A 27,331-nucleotide genomic window follows, 5' to 3' on the forward strand; every position below is an offset into this window, starting at 1 on the left:
GAAACAAAACTAGATTCTCAATTACCCTTATTTTAGGAAAATAATACTGCTGATGGATTAAATGAAATCTTTGGTGTCTGAAGAACTTTCTGGTAAGAAGAATCAGTTACACACAGTTCAGGTTTGGGAAATAAGACAACTTTGCATCTCTAGTGAGGTCCTAATGGATTTAGATCCTGTTGAATGATTACATGAAAAGATAAATGTAACATAGTTCAAGCCATGTTTCTGCTGATTAAATGACAAGAGGGGCACGTAATAGCCCATATGTACATGGCATAATACTCTAAAAGAAATGGAAAAACAAATAACATTCACGTTGTTTTCTTTATCTTTCATTACTTGGAGGCAAAGTTATCACTACTTCAAATACAAATTAGTATATAACAATCACATAAGCAACAAATAAAACAAACCAACAAGCAAAAAATGGCCACGATAGACAAACAGCCTATGTCACCCTAGCTATGGCTAGGTAGGCATGGGTGTTCTTTTTAAATTTATAGCTAGGGCTGCCATTTATAGAGCTGTCTCTACGTGCTATTTCCATTAGTTGGTTACATAGCATCTGAGCGCCAAAACAACGAGCCCATCTCCAGTTATTTTACAGAAGCTTGTCCTGTAGGGTGAAATTATTTCCTGGCATTCCAGAACAATGTTGCCTTCTGGCTGGAAGTTATATGTGAGTAGGTATTTAATGTCCTTCTTCTATTGATATCCACTGAATGATTGGCATGAAGAGGAGCTCATCCTGGCTCCACAGGTGTTTAGAGAATAATCCTGAAACAGGCACATGAACATACGATTATAAAACTGCTTGATTAAAGGTGTGACACAGGCAAAGCCTCCCCTTGATTCTAATGCTAGGGAAACAGGCTTGGGAGCAGCCTAATGCCGTGTGAGTGGATGTCCAGGACGCAAGCACATATAAAGGAAAGTGTGCTTGTTTGCTCTTCCTGCTATCCCACTCCTTACACTCAGCTCCAACACTGCATAGAGGAGAGCATCGTGGTCTCTAGTATTCTAATCCTCAAATTCATATTCTTCTCCCATCAAGATTTTCCATCAGGCTATAAGCACCACCTAACCCTTGAACCTCCAAACCAATTTAGACCCTGTGGAGCTCTTAGCATTATTGGAGTGACCAGCAGAAAGAGGCAGGATTGCCCTGTGGGGCCTTGCCAGTCTAAGTGTGATTCATGGACCAGCAGCAGTGGTATCAACTGGGAGCTTGTGACAAATGCAATGTAGCATTTCAGCCACCTTCCAGACCTACTGAATCAGAACCTACGTCACATTCTTCCATGTTCAGGTGTTCCAGCCATAATGGTCTGTTTTTCTGCCCTTAAAGCTGATCAAACACCTTCGAATCTCCAGGACATTTGCAGTTCTCTCTGCCCAGCATGTTCCTCTACTTGGTCACCCTATGGCAGATTTGCTTTATCATTTAGGATTCAATCAAATGCTCCCTCTTCACAGAGGTCTTTTCTGACCACTTCTTAGAATCAGTTCATACACAACCTACCACATTCTGTTTTATAGTCTCTATAACGCTTGTCAATATTGGAAAATGTTTCTTAATTATTAATTTTCTATCTCGACTTCCCCAGAGTTTTTCCTTTTTTGCTTGCTATTTCCTTTACTCAAAAACTCCACTTCCATTCCCCTTCTCCCACAATGTATTAATTTTGTATCTTTTGATTTGTATGTGTTTTTATAAAATGTGTATTGTATTTTATACATATTTTTAACTTATGCAAAAGGTATTTATTGTGAGATATATATATATATATATATATATATACATATATATATATAATTATATTTCTTCCATTTTCTACAAGATATTACATTTTTAAGGTACAAGATTTTGCTTCATGAATATCAAATCTGTTGTATAATATTCTGTGGATATATCCACCAGTAATATTTACATCCATCCGCACAAAGATGGACACTCAAGTACTCTCTAGCCCTTAACCATAACAACATAAAAGAAGCTTCAGTAAATATCCTTGAACATATATCTGTAAGGACCTGTGTGAGAATTTCTTTGGGATACACATGTGGTATTCCCTCAGAAGTGAAATTGCCATTGAGCTGTATGTATTCTTAATTAGATTAAATTGTACAAGATGGCTCTCTACAATGGTTTTACCAGTCTAATCTCCTACCATTGGCCCAGAATTTAAGTTCCATGAGAACAGCCTGTATTTGCTTTTGCTCCATCAGCACTCACTGTCCAAGTATAAGAAAGAGAAGGGTTTTCTTATATGAAAAGTGGGCTTCCTTTGTCTGGCCATTGCAGGATACAATGTTGGGGTAAGTTAACAAGAGTACAAAATAATGCACTGCATACTTTATTTTTTAAATATAGATGTAGATGCAGATATAGATAGAAATAGAGAGATACACACACACACACACACACACACACACACACACACACACACTGGATCAAAAAATATAGAGTGAATTTTTAGACAAATTTTGTTTCTCCCACCTCTCTGCCTCTGGCAACCATCAATCATCTGTTCGTTGTATCTATGAGTTTTTGTTTTGTTTTGTTTTGTTTTTGTCCAGATTCCACACATAAGAGATATCATATGGTATTATTTGTCTTTCTCTGTCTGACTTATTTCATTTAGCATAATGCCCTTGAGGTCCATCCATGTTGTTGCAAGTGGCAAGATTTCATTCTTTTTTACAGCTGAGTAACATTCCGTTAGAGATATATATAGAGGGTGCTGAAAAATGTATACACATTTAAGAAAGGAAAAAACTATTGAAATTGTAATACTCAATATATACTGATAACAAAAGATGAGTACAAGTCACGTTTGACTTCTACATATACAAGAGGTGCTCAAAGTGGTTACCATCAATGTCCAGTCACTTCTGATTATGGCGAACTGCTGCTTGAGCAACATTGACCAAAGTGTCCATTTGTATTAATTTTTTTTTTTTTTTGGCACCATTGAGATACACACACACACACACACACACACACACACACACATACATGTATCTCAGGGGTCCCAAAAAGAAAAAAAAAAGCATATATACATTTATATAGAGAGATACAGATATAGATATATAGATATATCACATTTCTTTATCCATCAATGGACAATTAGGTCCTTTCCGCATTTTAGCTATTGTAAATAATGCTGCAATGAACATTGGGGTGCATATATCATTTCGAGTTAGTATTTTCGGTTTCTTTGGATAAATACCTAGAAGTGGAACTACTGGATTATATGGTAATTCTTTTTAATTTTTTGAAGAACCTCCATACTGTTTTCCATAGTGGCTACATCAATTTACATTCCTACCTATAGTGCACAAAGGTTCCCTTTCCTCCACATCCTCACCTTGTTATTTCTTGTCTTTTTGATCACAGCCATTCTAATAGGTGTGAGGTGAAATCACATTGTGGTTTTTATTCGCATTTCCCTGATGATTAGTGATGTTGAGCATCTTTCATGTACCTGTTGGATACCTGTATGTCTTCTTTTAAAAAATGTCTATTCAGATTTTCTGTCCATTGTTAAAGTAGATAGTTTGGTTTTTCTGCTGTTGAGTTGTGTGAGTTCTTCATGTATTTCAATATGAACTCCTTATCAGCTATATTATTTACACGTTTTCTCCCATTAGTAGGCTGACTTTTCATTTTGTTGATGGTTTCTTTGGCCCTGCAGATGCTTTTTAGTATGCTGTGGTTCCACTTATTTATTTTCTTTTCAGTTTCTTTGGTTTTGGTATCAGATTTAAAAAATCCTCACCAAGCCATATGTTAAGGAGCTTAATGCCTATGTATACTCCTAAGAGTTTCATGGTTTAAGTCTTTTTTTTTTTTTTTTTTTTAATTTTTATTGGGGAATATTTGGGAACAGTATGTTTTTCCAGGACCCATCAGCTCCAAGTCAAGTCATCATTTTTTCACTCTAGTTGCGGAGGGCACAGCTCACTGGCCCATGTTTGAATTGAACCGGTGACGTTGGTGTTATGAGCACTGCGCTCTAACCAAATGAGCCAACCAGATGCCCAAGTTTAAGTCTTTAAACCATTTTGAGTTAATATTTGTGTATGTTGTAAGATAGTGGTTGAGTTTCATTTTTTTCACATGTGGATGTTTAGTTTTCCCAACACCAGTTATGAAGAGACTGTTCTTCCCCATTACATATTCTCGGCTCCTTTGTCATAAATTAATTGACCATATTTTTATGGGTTTATTTCTGGACTCTCCATGCTATTCCATTAATTTATGTGTCTGTTTTTAATGCTAATACCATACTGTTCTAATTACTATCACTTTGTAATACAGTTTGAAATATAGTAATATTTAGTATATTATTATATTCAGTATACTAGCATATTTAGTACATATTCAATATAGTACATATTGAATATTTAGTACATATTCAATATATACTCAGTATAGCACTGCATACTAAACTGCGTAGAAGCAGAGTAAAGGCAGAGAGGAAGGAAATAGAGGGTCAAAGAACTAGAGGTTGCTTTAAAGTTAAAAAAAACATGAAGAGAAAGTAATTGAGCAAATAAGCTTGAGGGGTGGAAGGTGGTGGTCATAGAATGTGCAGTCTTATCTTTGCCTAGGTTCTCTAGAAAACAGAGCCTGAGGTGACTCTCCTATGCTGAATCTTAATTAGGGGACATTATCCTCAGGAAACAGGAGTGAGGGGGAAAAGGGAAATGAGGGAGAGAAAGAGAAAAAGCAGATTCGAGGTGCTTTACCAATCTGTCCATAGCTTTTCTAGAAAATAAAGTCATGCTAGAGCTGCAGATGTACAGAAGCACTGCATCTTTGAATAGCTCTGGGGTGGGCAGGAAAGCTGAGCAAATATCTGCTGACTTCTTCCTGGCTCCCGTTTCTCAATGGTCCAAGTTGGCTCCACAGAGCACTAATTCCACTCTATTTCTGGGGTATGGTGTGGGCCCCTCCAAGCAGTCACTAGGGAAGCCAGAGCTTCTGTGGGTCCGGTCGAGTCAGACCTGGGAACTGGAGCTACTGAGGCTTCCTCTGTTATGGAGGCCATGCTGCTTTAGTTCTCACTCTAGTGGAGGCTGAGGTTGGTGACAGCATTACCCTGGGCTTTACAACCATAAGGCTCTGCTGTGACCATTGCAGGTGAGACGCAGGTGGGGCCGAACTGATCTAGGGTGTACATACATTATCTGAATTAGTGATTTTAGGGGCGATTCCAGGTGTAGCTGTGGGAGTTGATGGCTGAAGCTGAGTGGAAATGAAGGATATTGGATATGAGGTCTAAGGCGTTGAGAGGTCAAAGTACTGGATTAAACAGTCCACAACGTTGAAATGTCAGAGGATGCCAAATGAGTCTAGTGCATAGTGAGTGTACACTGGCTACATTATTTAATAAGCACCCATAATTAGGGGAAAAAATCACCATTTAGGAGAGTCAGTGCACTATGGACTGAAACTCAGTACATGAAGACCGAAATAGAAAATGAAATATATTTGTATATTGTCTTTATAGAGCAATTCACTATTACCTAATTAATTAGGCAGATTATTAATTTCTGAATTATGTCGTTATTCCAAACAATTATCTATATTCCAGAAGGAAAATCAAGAACATACTTCAAATTCTTTCTATCGAATTTCAGAAACATATGTACGATTCTTCTGGGTAATGAGTCATGACTGTCTTTATCCCTTGCATCTGGACCTGTAGTAGGTGCTGTGAGAGATAACAGCAAAGATAAATCAGTGAACCATGTCCTCTAGGTATTTACAGTCAAGCAGGAATGATAAGAAATGTACATAGATAACAATAATACAAATAGAAAGTGATAAATACGGTCAGAAGGGCTGAGATAAAATGCAGTTTTATGGGAATTCTGAAGAAAAGGTACCTAGAAGTAGTGAGTGAAGCTGAAAAGAGAGAAGGAGCGAGAGAGGCAGAAGGAAGGGAGTAGAGGAGGGAGGACATTCAAGGAAAGCATGGACAAGAGACCAGTCAATTAAAAATGGGGGACACTTGTAGGTTCTGGCTACTACCTGGCAGGGCTGTGAAAACCTCCCAGATGTGCTGTGAATCAGCGCCCATGGGGCTCATCCTCCTCTCCCCAGGGATCAGCAGGGAGTGATTTGCAAATGAGAAGCCATTGTCTTCTCAGAGAGACAGGGGTAGGATGGAGAATGTGCTCCCAGAGGTAAGCCTAGTGTGATGTTAGTAATGAGCTCCCACAGAGGAAGTAGAGACACTGAGCTAGGGTCCTCTCTCAAGTCTCTAGTATCTTGATAAACAGGTTTTGTTTTATATTTTAAAGAAAATAGAGAGAGTAGATTGAAGAGTGAAAATATTTTTTTGATTTTTTTTTAAAGACTTGAGCTATAAATGTTCTGAAGATATGAGTCAATACAACAAAGTCCCTGCTCTGAAGTCCAATGAGGGAGATAGACAAGTTAACAAGTATTTGTGACTTGGAATCACAGCGGAGAACCACTATCCTGCAGAATCAGTGAGACTTCATGAAAGAAATACATAAATGGCTTTGATATGAATAAAGGGATTGTTGGCTGCCGGGAGGTTAGCTAACAGAAGAACTGTGGTAGAATCAATTGGCCCAGTTTCATAACCATAGAGAGGAATGCTGGCACTGGAAGCAGGAACACCAAAGGCAAATGGTGGTATTTATCCTGGGTTAGGGTTACAGCAAAACTAATGTATATGAAAGAAGGGCACAGTAACCTATGGTTCTAGCCTTAGCAATTGAAATGGCTGCCCATGGGGTCTATGTGGTAAGACAAGCAAGTCAGAAGACAAATGAAAGAAGAAAGCAGGGAAGGGAGCAAAACCAGAGAGACGGTGAGAAAGTGGAGTGGAGTGGAACCCACCAGGAGAGTGGTTTTTTCTGTCTCGTGTCCTCAGGGAATCTTCTGATGACACATGGAAAAGAGTTTGGCTTGTGCCTTGGGGTGCTCTGAGCTGAGGTTCAAACATGAGCACAAAGGCTAATCTGATGAGGTGGACTGACAGAAGTCTATGTCAGGGCAACTGTAGAGCCTTCTGTGAAAGAATTTATCTCAAGAAAACAGAGTTCAGGCTGGAGGGCTTGAACCAGAACTTAGTGATCCAGAAGCTTGGGAGTCTGAGTTCAACACGGAGGTACTGTTCCCAGCTCAGTTCCTTAGATGCAGGTTCATGTAAGAAAGAGAAAGTAGAAAAAACTGTGTGGTATCTATCAAACAGGCTCTTTGGGGACTTCTCTGTGTGTAGCATGAAGGTGGGCATTTTACTTGCCACTTTTTAAAGGCCCTCTCTGAGCTTGGACATCCTGAGAGCCCGCATGCTCTGGCCACAGTCCTTGGGGGAGACCATGGTGCCTAGTGGACCAGAGGCACACCCTGTGGGGATTTGTTCATGAACACATGTCCTGCATGACCAGTGGACCCAGAGAAACCTTGCAGAGGAGATCTGGAGGGGGGCTGTGTTCCTCAGGCAATGGCCAGGAAAGGCCAGTGGATTTCGGCTTCCCACTGTCTCCATACAGGCAGAAGAGGTCAAGATTATAGGTTCTGGAGTTAGATGGGCTCCACAATTTATTAGCTCTGTGAACTTGATCAAGTTGTTTAACTCATTGAGCTTGTTTCCTGAGGTGCCATTTAACAACTCAGGTTGACAGAATAGATAAGAAATTGCACATATGCCTTTAACACATGGCACAGACCACATACACATAATGCCTTCTGCCAGAAGGTGCTTACTCCTCACTCCTTGCTCTTACTCATTTTGAATTTAAATGCCATTTTTTCAGAGGAGTCATCCCTGGGCCTCCACGGCAGACTTTGGATTGCCTACCCAGCATCGATTGCTATCTTCCCTTTCTGTTCCGTGTCAGCTCCTCAATCCTGAAGAGTTCAGGAGCAAATACTGAAGTATTTAAGCCAGTTGCAATAATCCCTGCTTCATTCTGAGTCTTTAGGTGTGGGCATGTGATTCAGTTTGGACTAATGACAGGTAAGAAGACAGCTACTGGAAACTTCTGAGAAAGATTTCCTCACTCTTGAGAAGGGACACAATCTGCTACCATGAGGTATTGTCAGGATTGTCTGTGCCAACAGGGACTGCTGCTGGGAGCCATCCTGGGACCACAGGTGGCGTAGTCCCAGGTACAAAGCTGGTGGGCAGGAGACGGCAGGGGGAATAACGGGGAACAGCCCGGGTGGGGCCTTCCCTGACATCGCTGAGTTTCTGAATTCACCTGCTACAGCCTTTCGACCTTGGAACTTCTAGCCATATGAAACAATAAATTTCCTTATCATTTAAGACATTTTAAATTGAGTTAATTATTAATGTCAGCCTCCTACATCTAAGTGATAACCCCATAGTTTTTGCTTTCATATTTTTCTTTATAGCATTTACCATGTATACACTAGTTACTTTTGTGTTTGTTTGTTTAATATCTATTTACCCCCACTGAATTGTAGATTTTAGATTGCTAAGATCACATGTTAATTTTGTTCACCATTGAATTTGCAGATTTTAGCACCAGGCCTGAGGCGTAGGATCTGTTCAAGCATATTTGATGAAAGAATGAATAAAGGGCTCAAAAATGGTCACTTTTCTCCTCCTCCTTCTCCTCAACCTCCTCCCTGATCTCTACAATTCAGCATAGTATTACTGACAGAGCACAGATCACTGGGAAGGAACTGTGTTCTCCCCTCAAACTCTGACTAGTTGGGTGGCCCCGGGCAGCAGCCTTCACCACACCAATGGCTTCCAAGTTCTTACCTTGAGGAACAATAAGAAAATACAATTACGTGGTTGACCCAGGACACACATATTTAACTGAAATGAGAGATTTATAGAGCATACTTTTACCATGTGTGATGTACTCTGATATTTTTATTCTATTTCATTCAAAACATGCAAGCTTTGACCCAATACATCAATTTTTGGACCCATTACTTAGCAACCCACAGTTTAAAAAACAAAAAGAACTGGACTAAATGAAATGTATGGACTTTGAAACTCTTTGTTTTTCTTTTCTTTGCTGTTAAACTCTCTATATAAATAGCCAGTCCATTGACTTAAAAGGCCATTATTACAGTGACTTAACAATGACTTCTTTATTTTCCCTTTTCCAGTGGAATTCTTCCCTATCGCCATCTCCTCTAGTCGTTCTGTTCTGAAGGCCTGCACAAAATGGCATATGTTCATGAAAAAGTACTTGGTATTTTTTCTTATTTTCCCCCCCAATTACCACGACAACAAACAGGACTGCATTCTTCCTCCTCTGAAATGTAATGGCCCCATTGGACATAGTATTTACATGGGCCTCGTTTCTATATGTTTATGTATGTACTAGTGCAGACCAGTGTTACATGAGCTGCCACCACGTGGCTTAAAACTCAAGAGAGTTGGGTTCTAACATTCTCTAGAAGCACAGTGAAGAATAGACCTTCACTGTACTTGCCATTCCTCAACACTAAACTGCCCTTGTCCTCGCGGATTTGCCAGTGAAATTCCTCTGGGGGCAGGAGGGAAGGGGGAAAGCCACACGAAGATCTTACAACTCCGGAGCACAGCAAATAATGTGGTGGGGTATACATATATTTAGAAAACCATAGTGCAAACCTCAGGGAAAAAAACATGTAATCAAAAGGCGACGGGGAGAGCTTGGGTGATCAAGAAAGTTCCCTGCCAAAAGACTTTCAGATTCCGAAGGAAGGTATAATCTCTGTACCTTGAAACTCAGTTCAAACCACTGCCCCCAGCATCACGTGAATTGGCGGCAAACTGGACGCAAGTTACAGCTTCGGAGTCTAGGAAGAGGGCATCGCCAAGCTGCCCTGGGGTCACGTGTCTTCCAGAAGGGCGCTGGTGTGACAGAAGACTGCACGTCCAGGATACGTGCTCTAGTTTGCGCTCTGGGAAGGACAGCGAGGTGGGAGAGAGCCTGCCGCGAAAACAGACTGGAGGGGTGGGGGAAAGGGAGGGGACGGAAGAGAGGAACACCTCCCTGAACTTTCCTCTCCGCTCGTCTCACACACTTGAAATAGAAATAATAACAACATGGGAAAAAAATGCTTACAACCACGATGTTATCTCCCTACTTAAGTTGCCTCACTCTGGACGGTGGACGGTGTAAAGTGCAGACTGCGGTTGTTGCCGCCGGCTGGTCTCGGAAGTGAAGGTGCGCGCGCCGGTGACCCCACTTTTAGGGAGGACGGCTCCCTGCGCTTCCACACCATTGCCCCGGCTGACCTCTGCCCCCCTCCTTCTCCTCCTCTCCTCCCTTCTTCCCTCCCTCCCTCCTTGCGTGTCTGCTCTGCACCGGCCCCCGCGGTGGAGCTGGGCGGCAGCACCGAAGCCGCAGCTTCTGCCCGCAGCGCGCTCGCCTGCACCCCCAGCTTCTACAGAGCCCGAGCCGCGGCGCCCGCAGCCCCGGGTCGGCGCGGCGCGTCCTGCTCACCGCCCAGGAAGGCTGAGCCGACCTGAGCTCGGCTCCAGCGCCGCAGGCGGCTGGGGAGGGCGGCGTGGGAGAGTACGCGGAGACGCAGGGGCGGCTGCGCGGGGGTGACAAGCTGCGCACCTGGAAAGTTACCCGGCTGTCTGGTGAGGTTCGAGGGTTGGGGGCTTGGGCGTAGGGGGTGCGCTGGGAGGATGAGGTCGGGGTGCGCGCGCGTGCCTGCTGTGCGCCTCTGTTCCACACCCAGCTGGTCTTGTGCGTGTGCTGTTTGCTGTGGACTTGTGCACACATTGCGTTCGCTTGGTGTGACAGCGTTTCGCGAGCTCCGGGAGCCAGAGGAAAGCTGCTTGATTTTAAACAGCTCGGCTAGTGGTGGGAGTGGGGGAGAGTAGGGAGTGCGGGGGAGCGGGGGGTGGGGAGCTCATCTCCAGTGGGGATTCCTCAGGGTTCTCACGCCTTTAGCCTGGAGCAGCCCTGGCTGGGGGCTTGGCGCGGCTGTCAGGGCGTGCGCTCCGGCTCCGCTTCGCCAGGCTTCGGGTAGCTGCTAGGAGACGAATACGCTGGCAAGGACTTTAGGAGTCCTTGTAAAGTTGTGTGGGTGTACTGAGGCACTCTGCACCGTAAGGCGCCGTCACGTCTTGTGCTCTGTATTTCCTGGTGATGAAGAAACAAGAGCAAACAAAAACAATACATCAGCCACTTCGGGCATGAGAGAAAAATCAATGGGTTCCAGTTTGGGAAGAACTCGAGTGCAAATCCAAAGCAGTTGAGGCCAGGGTTTAGAATAGAAAGAAACAACGCGGGCAGCATTAACGGGTAGAAAGGTCTGACAAACTCCTTGGTTTCCTTACCTTCATTTTGTTCCCGAAGTTCCCAGGGATTTTTTTTTTTTTCTCATAAAGGAAGAGAGCAACCACACACCTGCCCCGCCCCAGTTCATTAGAAATTACTGTCTCTTTTCTTTGCAAGCGTCTATTTAATGCCTACCTAAGGTTATCATCCCACTTACATACAGTATCTGTTGCCAGTACTCCTGTTTACTTTTGCACAGGAGGAGCTGCTATGGTGGAGAATTCTCTTTGGAGAATTGAAGGCTATTCTCCTCATTGGAACATTGTGCACCTAAGAATAAAGGACGTAAAAAGATTATGCACAGAGATTTTTCTCTTTTATGTGAAATACTTCACTCCTCTGCAATTCTTACACGTGAGGCTAATTCGTCTCACAATGAAGGCATCTATTGCCTGGATATTACCCAAGTCTGTTGATCCCATATTGTCTTGCGTCCTCTAGACGATTCTCCTATCAAGTATCCCCTCTTTTCCCATGTTTTTATTTTCTCTGTCTTCACTGTTTCATTATTCTGAGTTTACTAATAACCGTCAGGTTCCCACTATTCTAAAAACCCATTTCATGAACCATGATACCATCCTGAGCTCCCTACTCCCAGCATCTGCTCTTTCCATGGTCCTTTGTAATCAAATTTCTATCCTAACTGTTACATGAAAGGCAAAAGTCAGTGCTTTCCCCTCTGATCTCGTTGGCTTTCATATGTCTGTGGAATGTGAACTGCAACCCGCTTCGTTCTGGAAAAGCTTACCTTCATGGCCTCTGTGGTACTTCTCCTACATCTCTCATTTGTACACTTCTTTCACCATATTTGTTATTTGCTTCTCCTCATATTCACCTATAAATGATATCCACAGGTATTTATTATCTAAATGTCCATACATGGTGATGGAGGCATTCCTTTCTTTTGTCTCGTAGTGATCTCATCTCATAATGGGACTTCAATTCTTACCTCGGTGAAGAGGTCTCTTGCCTTGACCTTTCTTCTTTGCTACTGTCTGCTAGACATTTCCAGCTTGACGACCCACAGGCACCTCAAACTACTCAACACGCCAACTCCTGATCATCTCCAGAAAGTGTGCCCATCCCCCCGACTTTGGTCAGCGTCACAGTCACTATGAGCTCATAGTACTATCTTCTTCCAAGCCTTCCTAGATCAAAACATTGGAACCACTTTTGACTCTCCTCTTGGTTACACCCATGTAATTACCACATTTAGAGATTGTGCCCCTGCAGTACTCCTCCCGCCATGCTTGTCTTTTACTATGAATCCCTCCACATCCTGTCTTACTTTTACCAAAGCAATAGCTTCTTCTTACCCTACCTCTAGTTTTTCTTTCAGACTTCATATAGGCCTAGATACTGTTCCTCTCCTAATTGCCAATCTCCTGGCACTTTCATCCCCTTCTTCAGCTTCTATTTCCATATCAGTGATCACTAAATATTTTCAGTTCCCCTCTTCTGATTTTCTGATCCCTCATTTCTTACTGCCTACTGAACACCTCTACTCTGAAGTTTCCCTCAGTCCCTCAAACTGAGCGTGTTCAAAATTAAACTCACTGTCTTATCCCTCAAATCTGCTCCTCAGTTTGGTTAATGACATCACTTCTTACCCAGGGGCCACAATGGAAACTTCTAAATCTTTATTTCTCCTTATCACCACTCAAGTTCTATAAGCTGCAATCTCCTGACCTACATCTATAAAATCACATTTCTGGGTTTTTAACTGTTTATCTGATATGGTATTAACCAAAAATAGTTGGATGGAATGCCACCAAATCTGGCAGTGAAAATATAAGTTATCTGGCATTTATAAAATTTGCTGTGAACATTCTGCTGTGGGGAGGGGCACTTCAAAGAGATAGTCAACCTCTGGAATAACTGAAACTGGTACAATAAGTAGCTTGTATGACTGTCTAACAAGAGAAGATTACTCTCTAAATTAAGATGACGTGGACTGAGAAAACAAGCAGTAGATTCAAAACTGAGCCTCCGGTCAACAGTCACAAGAGCAGATGGACAGATGCTTTCAATTGTGGCATTCATATGGAATGGCGCTGTTTCTCACATGGACTTCTCTGTGGTTTACCTCTGGGAGGAGAAGCAGTGATTTATATATTCACTGATGGTTAATTGTTTTCTAAAATGACTTGGGTGAAACAAAGTTAAGGTTAACGCCAAATGCATCAGTTTCATGTATACCTAGAAGACTATAAAAGCCTATATAATTCCCTCCTCTAGTTTTAGGCTAAACTGCCCCATATCATGAAAAAGAATCTATTCTACTTTTCACGATTTGTTGAAGGGAAAGAAATTGCAGTTACCTGTAGCCATAACTTTTACCTAATCCCCTATGATAATCTTTTTCTCTTCTGGCTACTGGAGATGATATATTTTTTCTTGAGTTCGAGAAGTTCAAGACATTAGACTAGGGTTGGGACTCTGGTATTCATCCTGTTCTCATTACCTCTTAGTTGGCTTGGTGCAATAGCCTTTTACTTAGTTTTTCTTCCTCTAAACTCTTTTCACTCCATTCCATATTTATTGCCAAGAAAATTATTTTTCTAGAGGACAAATATGCCCATACAACTTGAAAGAAACTTCACCTACACTAAAATGCAGATACCATAACATAGCATATGAAGTTTTTCAGTATCTTACTCCAGTATCTTACTTTTTCAGGCTCGTTTCTCATCACTCTCCTTTACCCATCATGCATTTCAGCCTGTTCCCTGGATGTGCTATCAGCTTTCTTGCATTCATTCCTTAGTATATCTCTTTAATTAATAGGCTTTATTTTTTAGAGCAGTTTTAGGCTTACAGAAAAATTAGGTAAAAAGTACAGCGTTTCCGTATACTCCCCTTACCTCAGCCCTTTCCATATTCTTAACATCCTGCATCAGTGTGGTCCATTTGTTACAATTGAACCAAGACTGATACATTATTATTAACTAAAGTACATAGTTTACAATAGGGTTCATTCTTTGTGTTGCACATTCTATGGGTTTAGACAAATATATAATGACATGTATCCATCATTATAGTGTCACACAGAATAGTTTCACTGCCCTAAAATTGCCATGCTCCACCTATTCGTTCTTTACTCCCTCTCTGCAAGTCCCTCACAACCACTGACTTTTTTTTACTGTCCCCAAGTTTTGGTATCTCCAGAATGTTATATAGATGGAATCATACAGAATGTAGATTTTTCAGATTGGCTTCTTTCGCTTAGTAATATGCATTTAAAGTTCTTCCATGTCTTTTCATGGTTTTATAATTATTAGTTTTCATCACAGAATAATATTTCATTGTCTGGGTATACCACAGTTTGTTCATCCATCCATCCATTTGAAGGACATCTTCATTGCTTCTAAGGTTTGGCACTTATGAATAAAGCTGCTATAAACATCCATGTGCAGGTTTTGGTGTGGACATGTGGTTTCATAGCAGTTGGATAAATTGCAAGGAGCATAATTGCTGGATCATATGATTATTTAGCTTTGTAAGAAACTGCCAAATTATCTTCCAAAGTGGTTGTATCATTTCACATTTCCACTAGCAATGAATGAAACTGCCTGCTGTTTATTATCTCCTCCAGCATTTAGTGGTGTCAGTGTTTTGGATTTTGGCCATTCTAGTAAGTATGTAATTGTATCTTGTTGTCTTAATTTGAGATTACCTAATGACATATGATGTTGGCCATCTTTTCATATCTTTATTTACATGTGTGTTTCTTCTGTAGTAGGTGTCTGTTTATAGTTTTGCCCAGTTTTCAGCTTGGTTATTTGTTTTCTTATTGTTGAGTTATTTGTATATTTTTGGATACTAGTCCTTTATTAGATATGTATTTTATAAATACATTCACCTAGCTTGTGGCTGTTGTTTCATTCTGTATGTAGAGTAGACATTTTCAATTTTAATGAAGTCCAACCCATCAATTTTTCATGGATTATGCTTTTGATATTTTATCTAAAAATATCACCAAATCCAAGATCACTTAGATTTCCCCCTATATTGTCTACTAGCAGTTTTATAGTTTTGTTTTACAGTTAGGTCTTTGATCCATTTTGAGCTAAGGTTTATGAAAGATATAAAGTCTGTGTCTAGATTCATTTTATTTTCTTTACATATGGGATGTCCAGTTGTTCCAATACAGTTTGCTAAAGGGACTATACTTTCTTCATTGAATTTCCTTTACTCCTTTTTCAAAGGTCAGTTGACTGTATTTGTGTGAGTCTATTCAAAACCGTTGATCCATTTGTCTGTTCTTTTACCAATACCACACTGTCTTGATTATTGTAGCTTTATAGTAAGTCTTGAAGTCTGGTTGTATCAGCATTCTGACTTTGTTTTCCTATAATATTGTGTTGGTCTAGTACATATTTTTTGATCAATATGTTTTTCTACTAAGACGAGTTATTTTATTGGGTAATGTTACAGTAATAATAATAATTATATTTAATATTTATTATACATATACTATTTGTCAAGCACTGTGCTAAATGATTATTATGGTTTATCTTATTTAACCCTCTAACAGCTCTACATGACATGCAAGAATATTTTATCTGTTTGTTGATCTATCTATGTGTCTATCTCCCTCTTCTATTATTGATACTCAACCCCAACGTCATGCCCAAGGACAAATAAGTATTAAGTGAAAATGCTTGATAGGGACTCTTAGTCATCACTATTCCATCTCCCATATTTACAGATATATATGTATATATTTTTATATTTATATATTTATATATCAGACTCCAGATGGGTAGAGAAATAGATATTTTCTAGATCAGAGCCAAGATTTTGGTTTCCAATTACTTAAGGGCTGGAGGAAAAATAGACAATAAAAGCCTAATTCCTCCCACAGTGGTTACCAGGTGTTAATCTACCTGCAAAAGCCTGCAAAAGTAAATTTTGCTTGTGCTTAGTCTTTTCTACTTACCTCTTGTAGGTGACATTTCCTAAATAGTGATTAAATTTTAATGTAATAATAATTGATAATTTTATATAAGTTTCCTCTCTTCTGGCTAAATGCCACCTCTTGTTCTATTCCTCTCTCCAGTTCTAGGCCGTAGAATACTGCTTTCACAGTGAACCGTGTTTTTGTTGCCTTCAAAGATAATTAGGTGGGTCATTTTGGATTAAGGAGCTCATTGTAATGCATGTAAATTGATAGAGGCTCCATGAGGGAATTACAAAGGAAGAGTCCTTGTAGCCCTGGAACGTGGGCTGAGTGATTCATGATTTCTCATCTCCATCTTTTGGTGGGCTTCCCTTAATAGGGAAGGTTTCCAAGTCTCTTTGTTTCAGAATGACCTCTTTTCTTACTCAAAGATATAATTCAGACACATAAAAGCCTTCTCTTCCAGGGGAATAATTTGCATCTTTAAAGACCTCCCATCTGGAAGACTTCCAGTTTATTAGACTTCTATCCTACCCAGCAATGATCCGCCCCAGGCATATCCTCACATCAGGACACTAAGTGCCTTGTCTAGTCACATAGTGTAAGAGCTACTTGGTACTTACTACATGCCAGCCATTGCTCAGGATGCCTTTCTAACAAAATCTTCATAATAACCCTATTAGATGGATATAATTATATCCATTATCTGGATTAGAAAACCAAGGATTCTAAGTAATTCATAGCTGGGAGAGGGCACATTATTTTCCTACCCTGGATAGCTACCCTCCATTGTTCATGTGAAATTCTGATCTTTGTCTCCAAGCTGATTTCTTAGTGCTTTAGTTGCTGCCTTCTGATTTTAAGAATGATTCTAATAACCTATAGTTGCTAGATTGATGGAGCAATGTCCTGTGGTTCAGTTCTCCTTGTGGCTAGCAATACATATTTGAGAAATAGTTTATCTGTCTTAGGGACTATTACAGGAAACAGAGTGAATCCAATTGGGTTTTATGAAGCCAGTAACTTGAAGCTTTGGCTTGAGGGGCAACAAAATTTAAATGGGTGAACTCACTAAGAAATCAGACTTAGTATTGAGCCATTCAGTAACTTACTTCCATATCTTAAATTAGTGACTTGAATGATGAGATAGTTATTCTTGTTTCACCCCTTTTTGGAATTTTAAGTACCTTGAAAGATTTATACAGCTTCCAAACTGACTTTATAAAACCAGAGAACAGTTGGTGTTTTGGGAGAGGTTAACATCTACTTAATTGTGCTTCAGGTTGGTAAAATTATTGGATTGGTACAGAATGTTTTGAATACCAAACATAGAACAAAAATGATTCTAAGCCTTTTCATATTTAGTGTGTTAGAACTGTTTTCTGTGTCAAATTTGACTGCAAATTTGGAGCTATGCCCCTGATACAGGACGTGACAGGTGCTATAACAATTAATAGTACCTGTTAGTAAACAATTGTTCGATGAATAAAGAATGACTTGTTAGCTTAATATTAGATTCTAAAGTTTTGTCCTCACTTTTGTTCTTTATAAGGCAATTTATTTCCTCTGACCACTCCGCTCCTTTCCATCCTGGCTTGGTTTAAGAATGCTTGTCCGTAACCCAAAAATGTGCGTCTAGAAGATGGCTCACAGCTGCATGTTAAAAGCTTGTGCACACATTAATTTTAGATACCTTTGGGGGCACCCTTCTCATGCTTGTCATTCAGAATCTCATTCAAGTTTATTCTTAGGTCCCAATCTAACATCTTCTGAATTGTTTATTTGGGATACAAGGGTGACCAGGGCTGCTTCTTTGAATTCTAATCTCCTTTTTCTTAAATAGTTTTATTAAAAATATAGCTAACATACACATTACATTAGTTTCAGGTGTATACCATAATTATTCAACATTTATATACCTAAAGAAGTGATCACCATGATAAGTCCCGCAACCATCTGACACCATGTCATGCTATAATAATATTACTGACTATATTTACTATGCTGTACATTACATCCCCAAGACTTATTTGTTTTATACCTGGGAATTTGAACCTCTTATTCCTCTTCACCTTTTTTTGCCTTTTAATATTGTTTAGTTACAGTTGACATTCTTTATTATTTTATATTAATTTCAGGTGTACAGCATAGTGGTTAAACATTTATGTAATTTAAAAAGTGATCTGTCGGACTAGTCTAGTGTCCACCTAGCACAGTACATAGTTATTACCATATTATTGACTGTATTCCCTGTGCTTTACTCTACATCCCCATGATTATCTTGTAAGTACCAATTTGTACTTCTTAATCCCTTCACCTTTCTCACCCTGTCCCTCAATCACCTTCCCATCTATCACCCCAATAAATCTACTACACATCCGACACCATATTGCAATATTGACTATATTCCTTATGCTATACCCTACATCCCCATGACTACTGTGTAACAACCAATTTGTACTTCTTAATCCTTTCCCCTTTTTCACCCACCCTCAAACTCCCTCCCATCTGGCAATCATCAAAATGTTCTCTGTATTTATGAGTTTCTTTGTGTTTTGCTTGTTTGTTTACTTTGTTCTTTAGATTCCACTTATAAGTGAAATCACATTGCATCTGCCTTTCACTGTCTGACATACTCCACTCAGCACAATACCCTCCAGGTCCATTCATACCACCACAGATGGTGAGAACCCATTCCCACCCATGGCCGAGTAATAGTCCATTGTATATATGTACCACCTCCTCTTTATCCATTCACTATTGACAGACATCCAGGCTGCCTTCACATCTTGGCCATTGTCAACAATGCTGCAGTGAATATACTGATGCCCAGATCCTCTCAAAGTAGTCATTTGGGTTTCTCTGGATAAATACCCAGAAGTGGGATTACTGGGTCCTTTTTTATCACGTGTTTTAAAGTCTAATTTTATAAGGTCTAAGTATTGCTACCCCAGATTTTTTGTTTGTTTGTTTCCATTTTAATGAAATGTCTTGTACAGGAAGCAGAGTGAATCCAATTAGGTTTTGGATTCCAATTAGGTGAATCCGTTTACTTTCAGTCTGTGTGTATCTTTTGATCTGAAGTCAGTCTCTTATAGGCAGCATATGTAAGGGTCTTGTTTTCTTATCCATTCAGCTATTCAACCAACCTGTGTTTTGATTGGAGAGTTTAACACATTTACATTGAAAGTAATTGTTGATATTTATGTAGTTATTGCCATTTTATTATTTATTTATTTATTTATTTATTTATTTATTTATTTATTTATTGGTCTTAAAGAAGTCCCTCTAACATTCCTTGTAATACTGGTTTGGTGGTGATGAACTCCTTTAGATTTTTCTTGTCTGGGAAGCTCTTTATCTATTCTTTGATTCTAAATGATAGCTTTGCTAAGTAGAGTGATCTTGGTTGTAGGTCCTTACTTTTCATCACTTTGAATGTTTCCTGCCAATCCCTTCTGGCCTGCAAAATTTCTGTTGAGAAATCAGCTGATTGTCTTATGGGAGCTCCCTTGTAGGTAACTAACTGGTTTTATCTTGCTGCTTTTGAGATTCTCTTTTTGCCTTTAACCTTTGGCATTTTTATTATGATGTGTCTTGGTGTGGGCCTCTTTGAGTTCATCTTGTTTGAGACTCTCTGTGTTTCCTGGGCTTGTATGTCTATTTCCTTCACTATGTTAGGGAAGTTTTGCATCATTATTTCTTCAAATAGGTTTTCAATTCCTTGCTCGTTCTCGCCTCCTTCTAGTGCCCCTATGGTGCGAATGTTAGTATTCTTGATGTTGTCTCAGAGGCCCCTTAAACTCTCCTCATTTTTTTTTTTTTTTTTTGCTGTTCTGATTGGGTGTTTTCTGCTACTTTATCTTCTGAATCACTGGTTCCATCCTCTGCTTCACCTAATATGCTGTTGTTTCCCTCTAATGTATTCTTCATTTCAGTTATTGTATTCTTTATTTCTGAGTGGTTCTTATGTTTTCTATCCCTATTTTTATGTTTCCTATCTCTTTGTTGAAGTTTTCCCTGAGATCATTGAACATCCTTATACCAGTGTTTGGAACTCTGTGTGTGATAGATTGCTTGTCTCCATTTTGTTTAGTTCTTTTTCTGGAGTTTGTTCTGTTCTTTTATTTGGGAACTGTTTCTTTGTCTCCCCATTTTGGCTGCCTCCCTCTGTTTGTTTCTGTGTAGAACTGCTATGCCTCCTGGTCTTAGTAAAGTGGCCTTATGTAGTAGGTGTCTTGTGGGACCCAGTGGTGCAGTCTCCCTGGTTACCAGAGCTGGGTACTCCAGATGTGTCCCTTATGTGGGTTGTGTGTGTCCTACTATTGTAGCTGAGACTTGATTGCTGTTTGCATGTCAATAGGAGGGATTGCCCCTCAGGCTGATTGGTTGTGAGGACTGGCTGTGACTACAGTGGATGAGCAGTTGTGCAGTGGCTGACCCTACAGAGCAGGGGTCTGGTGCCTGAGCAGTCTGCCCTTTGGGTGTGTCATCCTTGGCGGTGGATGGTTGAGTCTCCAGCCCAGTCTGAAGTTGGCCACTGTGGCTGCCAGCCCCAGAGCCTCCTGGGAGAGAACTTGCTGTAGGCCAAGTTCAGCTGCAGTCTGTGCCCCGCTCTGGGTCAACTGGCATGAGCCACAAAGCAATCCAGAGATGGCCACCACCTACACTATGCTTGGAGGTGCCTTAAGAGGCCAAGGTGCACTAGTGGTGGGCTTAGGACTGCTCAGCCAAAGGTATGGGACATGCCAAAGCCAGATGCTGCTTGGTAGATTTTGTGAACCTTTGACAGATTTTTAGGAATGTCTGCAACATGAGCCAAGGCAGGCCATTTATATGGAAAAGCCACTGGAAGAGGCTTAGGTGTACCCCCAAAATGGGTGGGGGCATGGTCTCAGGGAATCATTAGGATAGGGAAGACAAAAGGTGATATCCAGTTTGATGGAGACTCAGATATGGCATCTGCCTCTGTCTACATGAAGAGAGTGGGGCGGGCTCAACAAAGAAACAATGGTTTCTGCCAGCTCCTCCATCCGGGACAACACTGCTCCTACAGCTCTCAAACTGCAGCCAAACAACTCAGTTCCTCCCCATATGTCCTTGGAACCTTTTGAACTGATGCCCTATGGCTGGAACTCAGAGCAAGTGAGTTCCTCAGTGAGAAAATCCCTTTAAGAGGATGGCCTGGGAGTCCAGCAATTCTTTGTCTCACTCTGCTGGTTTTCATAGCCATAAGTTATGGGAACTTCTCTCCCTAGCACTGAAACCCTGGGCTGGGGAGGGTCTGGGATCCTTTGTCCTCAGAGAGGCTACCTTCACAGCCAAGATATCCCTCCCTATTTTTAATGGTCATACATGGGTGTGAGACCAGCCTGTTTTGCATCTCTGCCCCTCCTTGCCATCTCCAAGTAGCTTCTTCTGTATGTCCGTAGTTGTAGGGCTTCATTTCAGCTAGACTTCAGGCAATTCTCAGTAATGATTGTTCTGTGGTTTAGTTGTAATTGATGTAGTCCTGAGAGGAGGTGAGCACAGCATTTACCTACTCTGCCATCTTGACCAGAAATCCCTCACCTCTCTAGTCTCTTTTTTGAATTCTAGTCTCCTCAACCTTTGTAAATATTCTTAGTATCTTAGAAGAGTAAATGCTGCCTAGTCAACAGATACTTAGAGGTTAAACCTGCCACATCTTTTAATATATTAAGGCAATTATCTGGAGGCTAATATTTATTAATGACTATTTTGAACCTGATTTCTCTGAAGAATATCTGAGTTGAGTATTGCAAGATTACTTTTATAAGTACATTTGTTTTTTGTTTGTACCATCCATCTTAGGCAACCTGCCTTGGCTATTTGGTTGCATTTATTTGGAACTTAGAAGCTATTTTACATTTATACCTTTGTTGTAGGGGTCACAATTATTCCAGTGGACCTAGTAAAATCAGTCTGAACATCTCATTTCTCTCTGCATTTGAAATTTGGAGGGAGAGAGGGGCGAGAATGTGTGGCTTAATATAACTTCAAAATTTCATTTATCTCTTCTGGTATTAGATAATGAGAGGTAATTGAAACTTCATTTATAAGTGTTATATGCTTCTTGGGTTATAGCTGTCAAAAACTGCACACGCAAAAGTATAGTTTTAATAGGCAGCCTAAAAAGACTTCAACTGATCATAATTAATCAAAGCGACACTTCCCAACTTCACCCTTTCGAGTTTTTTTATTTTGCTCATGTGTGCTTATTATCTACATGTGATTTATTTTCCAACAAATAAATTGAATTGATTCAGTAAACCTAAATACCAAATTCAACCTCCATTTAAGCAGTAATATCAATGAAATCACAATTTTGTGGTGCCCATAATTTATATTTCTAATGAATACTAAAACAAATACATAGCTCTTGAACTAAAAAATATTTCTAAATCAACTAAAACCATTCCTAATAATCCTGATTTGCGTGTCATTTCTTGAGAATGACTGGATTAGTGACCACTTTGGGGCTTACACTGCAGATATTCTTAACAGGAAAAGAATGGAGCTTTGGGCCATCAGTCATCCTTGTTCGGACAACCTTGGCTTTAGGATGTATAAAGTAAAGGATGGGGAAGAATCCCTGTACCTCTATCCTACCTTCTAGTAGCCACATATCCAGAAGTTTTAAACAGGCAGCATTATCAGAAAGGCAAAACATAACAAGTACATATGGCAGGAGAAAGTGCTAATAAAGCAACACCAACTCTGCCTCCTCCTCCCGAGGAATGCAGATGTGTTATTTTCCAAATGTGGGGAAAGTTTCCTATTGTCACTGCACAGGGAGCTGTGAGAGTTATGACATTTCCAAGCCTCTGCTGCTGTAGCTGCTCATTTGCATTTTATCTTTGCCATGCTGACATCCAAATTGTAGCTCTGTTGTGGTGCTTTTGATAGCTGTCTGGAGAGAATGACCACAGACAGCAGCAGGTAACACAGGACGTTTGTGCAAAAAGCTCAGGTGTGATACTTGTGCCAAGAAAGGGGTAGGGAACAATGAAACCAAACACTGACCCTCCTCATGGTGGGATAAAAGAAATGGATCAATAGTTTTCCTTTTGGAAGTGTGGGGAAAATAGTGCTTATGAAGCAATGATATCTGCTATGCTTTTATTTATGAAACAGATCAGAATGAGAGGAGTGGCGGGGGCTGTTGGGACATGAAACTCCACTGGGTAATTCCCAATTCTGTGCTCTTTCTCAGGTCCTTGAGCAAAATGGGAAATGGTTCTGTGAAACCCAAACATTCCAAGCACCCAGATGGCCACTCTGGGAACCTCACCATTGATGCCCTGCGGAGCAAGGTGATAGAGCTAGAGAGAGAGCTGAGAAGGAAGGAAGCTGAGAACCAGGAGCATGAGTACCATTTGAAGGAGCTGCGGGAACAGATATCGAAGCAGACTGTGGCCATCGCAGAGCTCACGGAGGAGCTCCAGAACAAGTGCATCCAGCTGAACAAGCTTCAGGATGTGGTGCACATCCAGGGAGGAAGCCTGCTTCCGGCCTCTCCAGACAAAGTGCCTCTTGAGGTCCACCGGAAGACTTCAGGATTGGTCTCTCTCCATAGCAGAAGGGGAGCAAAGGCTGGGGTGTCTGCTGAGCCAACAACCCGAACCTATGACCTCAACAAACCCCCTGAATTTTCATTTGAGAAAGCAAGAATTCGAAAGGACTCCAGGTAAGAAGTTCCCATCATTAAAGCCAACCCCTTCCACTCAGATGGCTTTACTATTGTGAAACACTTGGAGTGATATTGGTTAAACCTGCTCAATGGTGAATAGCATCTTAACCCTTTCAGATTTTGGGATAGAGGAGCTTCTGAAATGTTGTGTTTTGCAAAAGGGTCTCCTGCTAAGGAGAACTTTTCTTTATAGCAGGAATTACACTTTACCTGGACTTTGATTTGTGTTGTGTACAACTGAAGATCTGAGGTTATGAAAGCCATTTCCAGTATTTCGAAAACCCTAGGGAATAAAGAGGTAGCTTTCTTAGGAAGTCCATCCTTTTCTCTTTCCATAGGAATGGATTTAAAAGTGTACAGAAATCACAATGAATTATGAAGACCACTTCCTAGCACTTAGTCTGTAGGTGTCACGAAAGAGGAATAAGCTAGAGCCTCCAACCAGGGTGAATTCATTCATTTACCCCACAGTTTAAATTGAGCACTAGCTTCTTCCAACCAATGTTAAATGCTAAGTATGTGTCAGTGAAGATATAGACACAGAACCTTTGTCAGGGAATGGAAACAAGTAAGCATTGTATAATTATTAATTGGGATAAATGATATAAAGGAAATCAACAGTATAGTGGGTGGTGTCTGGGATTAGAGGGAGAGAAGGGCAAAGAGGCAACAGAATTGTATTATTGTGGAGGCCTGGCTGAGGAGGTGACCTTTAACTGAGACCCAAAGAAGGGAAAAGAGCATAGACTAGGTAGAAAGGGTGTTTCAGGCAGAGGTGACAATTAAAAGCTAGAATTAATTTTAAAAATAAGGATTTTTAAAAGAACATGTAAATATTTACCACAGAAGTGTGTGTGTGTGTGTGTGTGTGTGTGTGTGTGTGTGTGTGTACATTTCCTTTCTGGCTAAAGTTTGAATTTCTTAACCAGGAAAGATTGACTAGAAACATCATGAGTTAGGGTCTCCTTTCTGCATTTACTTTTAAATGAGTAAATATTTATTTATTGAAATTAAATCTTTTGCCTTGATAATGTTCTGGCTGAGCCTGGATCTCTCTTGCAAAATGCAAGTTTTGTGAAATTTTTTAAAAAAATTTAATTTATTTACCAACACAAGTATTATCAATCAAGATAAAATATCTGACATAAGTGATTAATTTTGACAACAGATATAAAGGGAGGTTTAATTCATTAATTTGTTGACGGTACTTGACACTTAGTGAATGATCAATAAATATTTGTTAAGGAAACAAGTCATGCTGGATTATTAATGATAATACTCTGTGGTTGAAACACATGTGATTAATATTAGAATTCAGAAGAGAGTTTTTAAGCCAAGAGTTTTATTATTATTTATTCCCTTTGCAAAAGTAATAGTTATTTATTTTTAATGGTGCAAATTCAGAAATTATAAATGTTATAAACTTATGCTTGTTTTTCAAAAATTGTACATCATCCAGTATTCTCTGTTGATATAGCAGAGATATATGCATACATAGCAATATTACATATTATGCATTATATTATCATATACCTATAATAAGCAAAATATCTTATTTACCCACAAAATATCTTTCAAATAGCAATGAGCTTGTATATCTAGGAAGAATGTGAGAGAATTTAATAGCAATTCATCTTCTTTGACCCTCTGCCTACATATTTCACCAGATTTCTCCTCTTGAGTGAGGATTATGCTCAATTATTTTGTTCCAAATCTTAAGTCCATCTTGCAGCAAAACACTATTCTCCTGGTGTTAGGTAACTGAACAATCCAAGAAAAGCATATTCCTTTGTATTTCTTTACTAACTCTATTATAATCAGGCCAAGAAAATCAGTAGTTATGCACAATTTCTGGGCCAGACCACTTCTCTGTAGTCAATGGGACACAGGAGAGGAAAGACATGGTAGCTGTTGAAGCCACATGGGTATAAGTCAGTGTTGCTGTCATATCTCTCCTTACCACTAGAATAACTGATTAAGCACAGATACTTGACATCATCAATTCAGAGATTTTAATTTTCCAGTTTTTATAAAGTGCTCAATATCACAATTAATTTTCCATTTTCAAATAGTTTCAGTTTTAGAGAAAAGCCATAAGTAAATGTGGGTTGTTTTCATATATCTTTCATACATTCTGTCAAAAAATTTATAAGAAACAATTTTCTAGAAGTTAAAACATTAAAAAAGATGAGACCATCATTCACTGATAAAAGGATGATGTCAGTATCCATTGGTTTGGCTACTTTTCCAAGCAGTTCCTGCTAGAGATTAGAGTATGTAGGATACCAGTCAAAATGGTTGCTTTGGTTATCTTTACGTTCTCATGCTTTATTTATAAACTTTTATAACATTTCCTGGTTAAATTTATGACTGAATTTTTTCCTACTACTCTATGTCAACTGTGTTTTGGATAAAGTCCTCCTCTACACTGGATCAGGAAGCCAGAAGGCTTTTCAGGCTTGTGTGTGTGTGTGTGTGTGTGTGTGTGTGTGTGTGTGTGTGAAAAAGCTGTTTCTGATGACTATTTCACTGCAAGCATGAAAATGAGGGGATCCTTTCCACCCTCCTGCAATCAACAACATTAGGAAGACATGAAGTACTGACAGAAACCAGAGAATAACTCTTGGGGCAATGATAGATTCGAAATTTGAGGGTTCAGACTCAGTAATGTGCCAGAAACTTTACCACCCATGCCACAGCAGTCTGTGAGTTTGGGGAGGCCCCCATGCTCAAACGTACTGTAGATGGCAGGTGAACCTCAACTGCCAGGCAGCCTGCTCATGCCTGCTTTGCTGTCCTGCACCTACCAAGTATACTTGTAGGGCCTGAAGGAAAAGCTCAAACTATACACATATTTAGACCTCCCTGCTTTATAGGGAGGAATTTGTATGCTCTACTGGCACTGGGGAACTCTTGAAATTTGTCTCTTGCAAGATTCAATGGTTGACTTTCTAAGATCAGGTTCTGTAGTAACTCAGTGCTGCCCAGCAGAACTTTCTGCAAGGATGGAAATGTTTTGTAATCTGTGTTGTCCAATGTGGAAGCCAATAGTAAAATGTGGCTGTTGAGCACTGAAAATGGGACTACGGCCCCTGAGGAATTGACTTTTTCATTTTAATTAATTTTGAAATTAAATAACCTCCTGTGTCTAATGGCTACTGTAGTGGATATTGCAGTTCTACGTCATGTGTTTTTGACTGTAACCGCTAACCACTGAGATAGGAATTATGACCTAGTGAAGTTTGGGACAACTTTATAGACAAAATAAGACCTGTGTTTGGTTTTAGGAAAAAGCCTTTGAAAATGAGACTGTGCCTGTCAGATTGAGGTGGGCACAAAGTGGAATAATTCCAGGGTGCTTTAAACCTGCAGCATATGATAGCATTCTGTAGTGACTTGGC

At 40.1% G+C, this 27,331-nt stretch overlaps 1 protein-coding gene across 3 annotated transcripts in view; it reads left to right on the forward strand.

Moving 5' to 3' along the window:
- Positions 1 to 27,331, forward strand: part of PRKG2 (protein kinase cGMP-dependent 2) — a 125,323-nt gene that overhangs the window by 14,266 nt on the left and 83,726 nt on the right. Inside the window, exons 1-2 of one of the 3 annotated variants that reach the window (XM_074324382.1) lie at positions 9,986 to 10,188; positions 23,454 to 23,927. In XM_074324382.1, coding sequence (XP_074180483.1) covers positions 23,467 to 23,927 — 461 coding nt within the window. In that variant the 5' untranslated portion in view covers positions 9,986 to 10,188; positions 23,454 to 23,466. The other 2 variants (XM_019720111.2, XM_074324384.1) reach the window with 2 other exon arrangements.

The sequence above is a fragment of the Rhinolophus sinicus genome, linkage group LG02 (genome assembly GCF_036562045.2).
Source record: "Rhinolophus sinicus isolate RSC01 linkage group LG02, ASM3656204v1, whole genome shotgun sequence".
In the NCBI taxonomy this organism is placed as follows: Eukaryota; Metazoa; Chordata; class Mammalia; order Chiroptera; family Rhinolophidae; genus Rhinolophus; species Rhinolophus sinicus.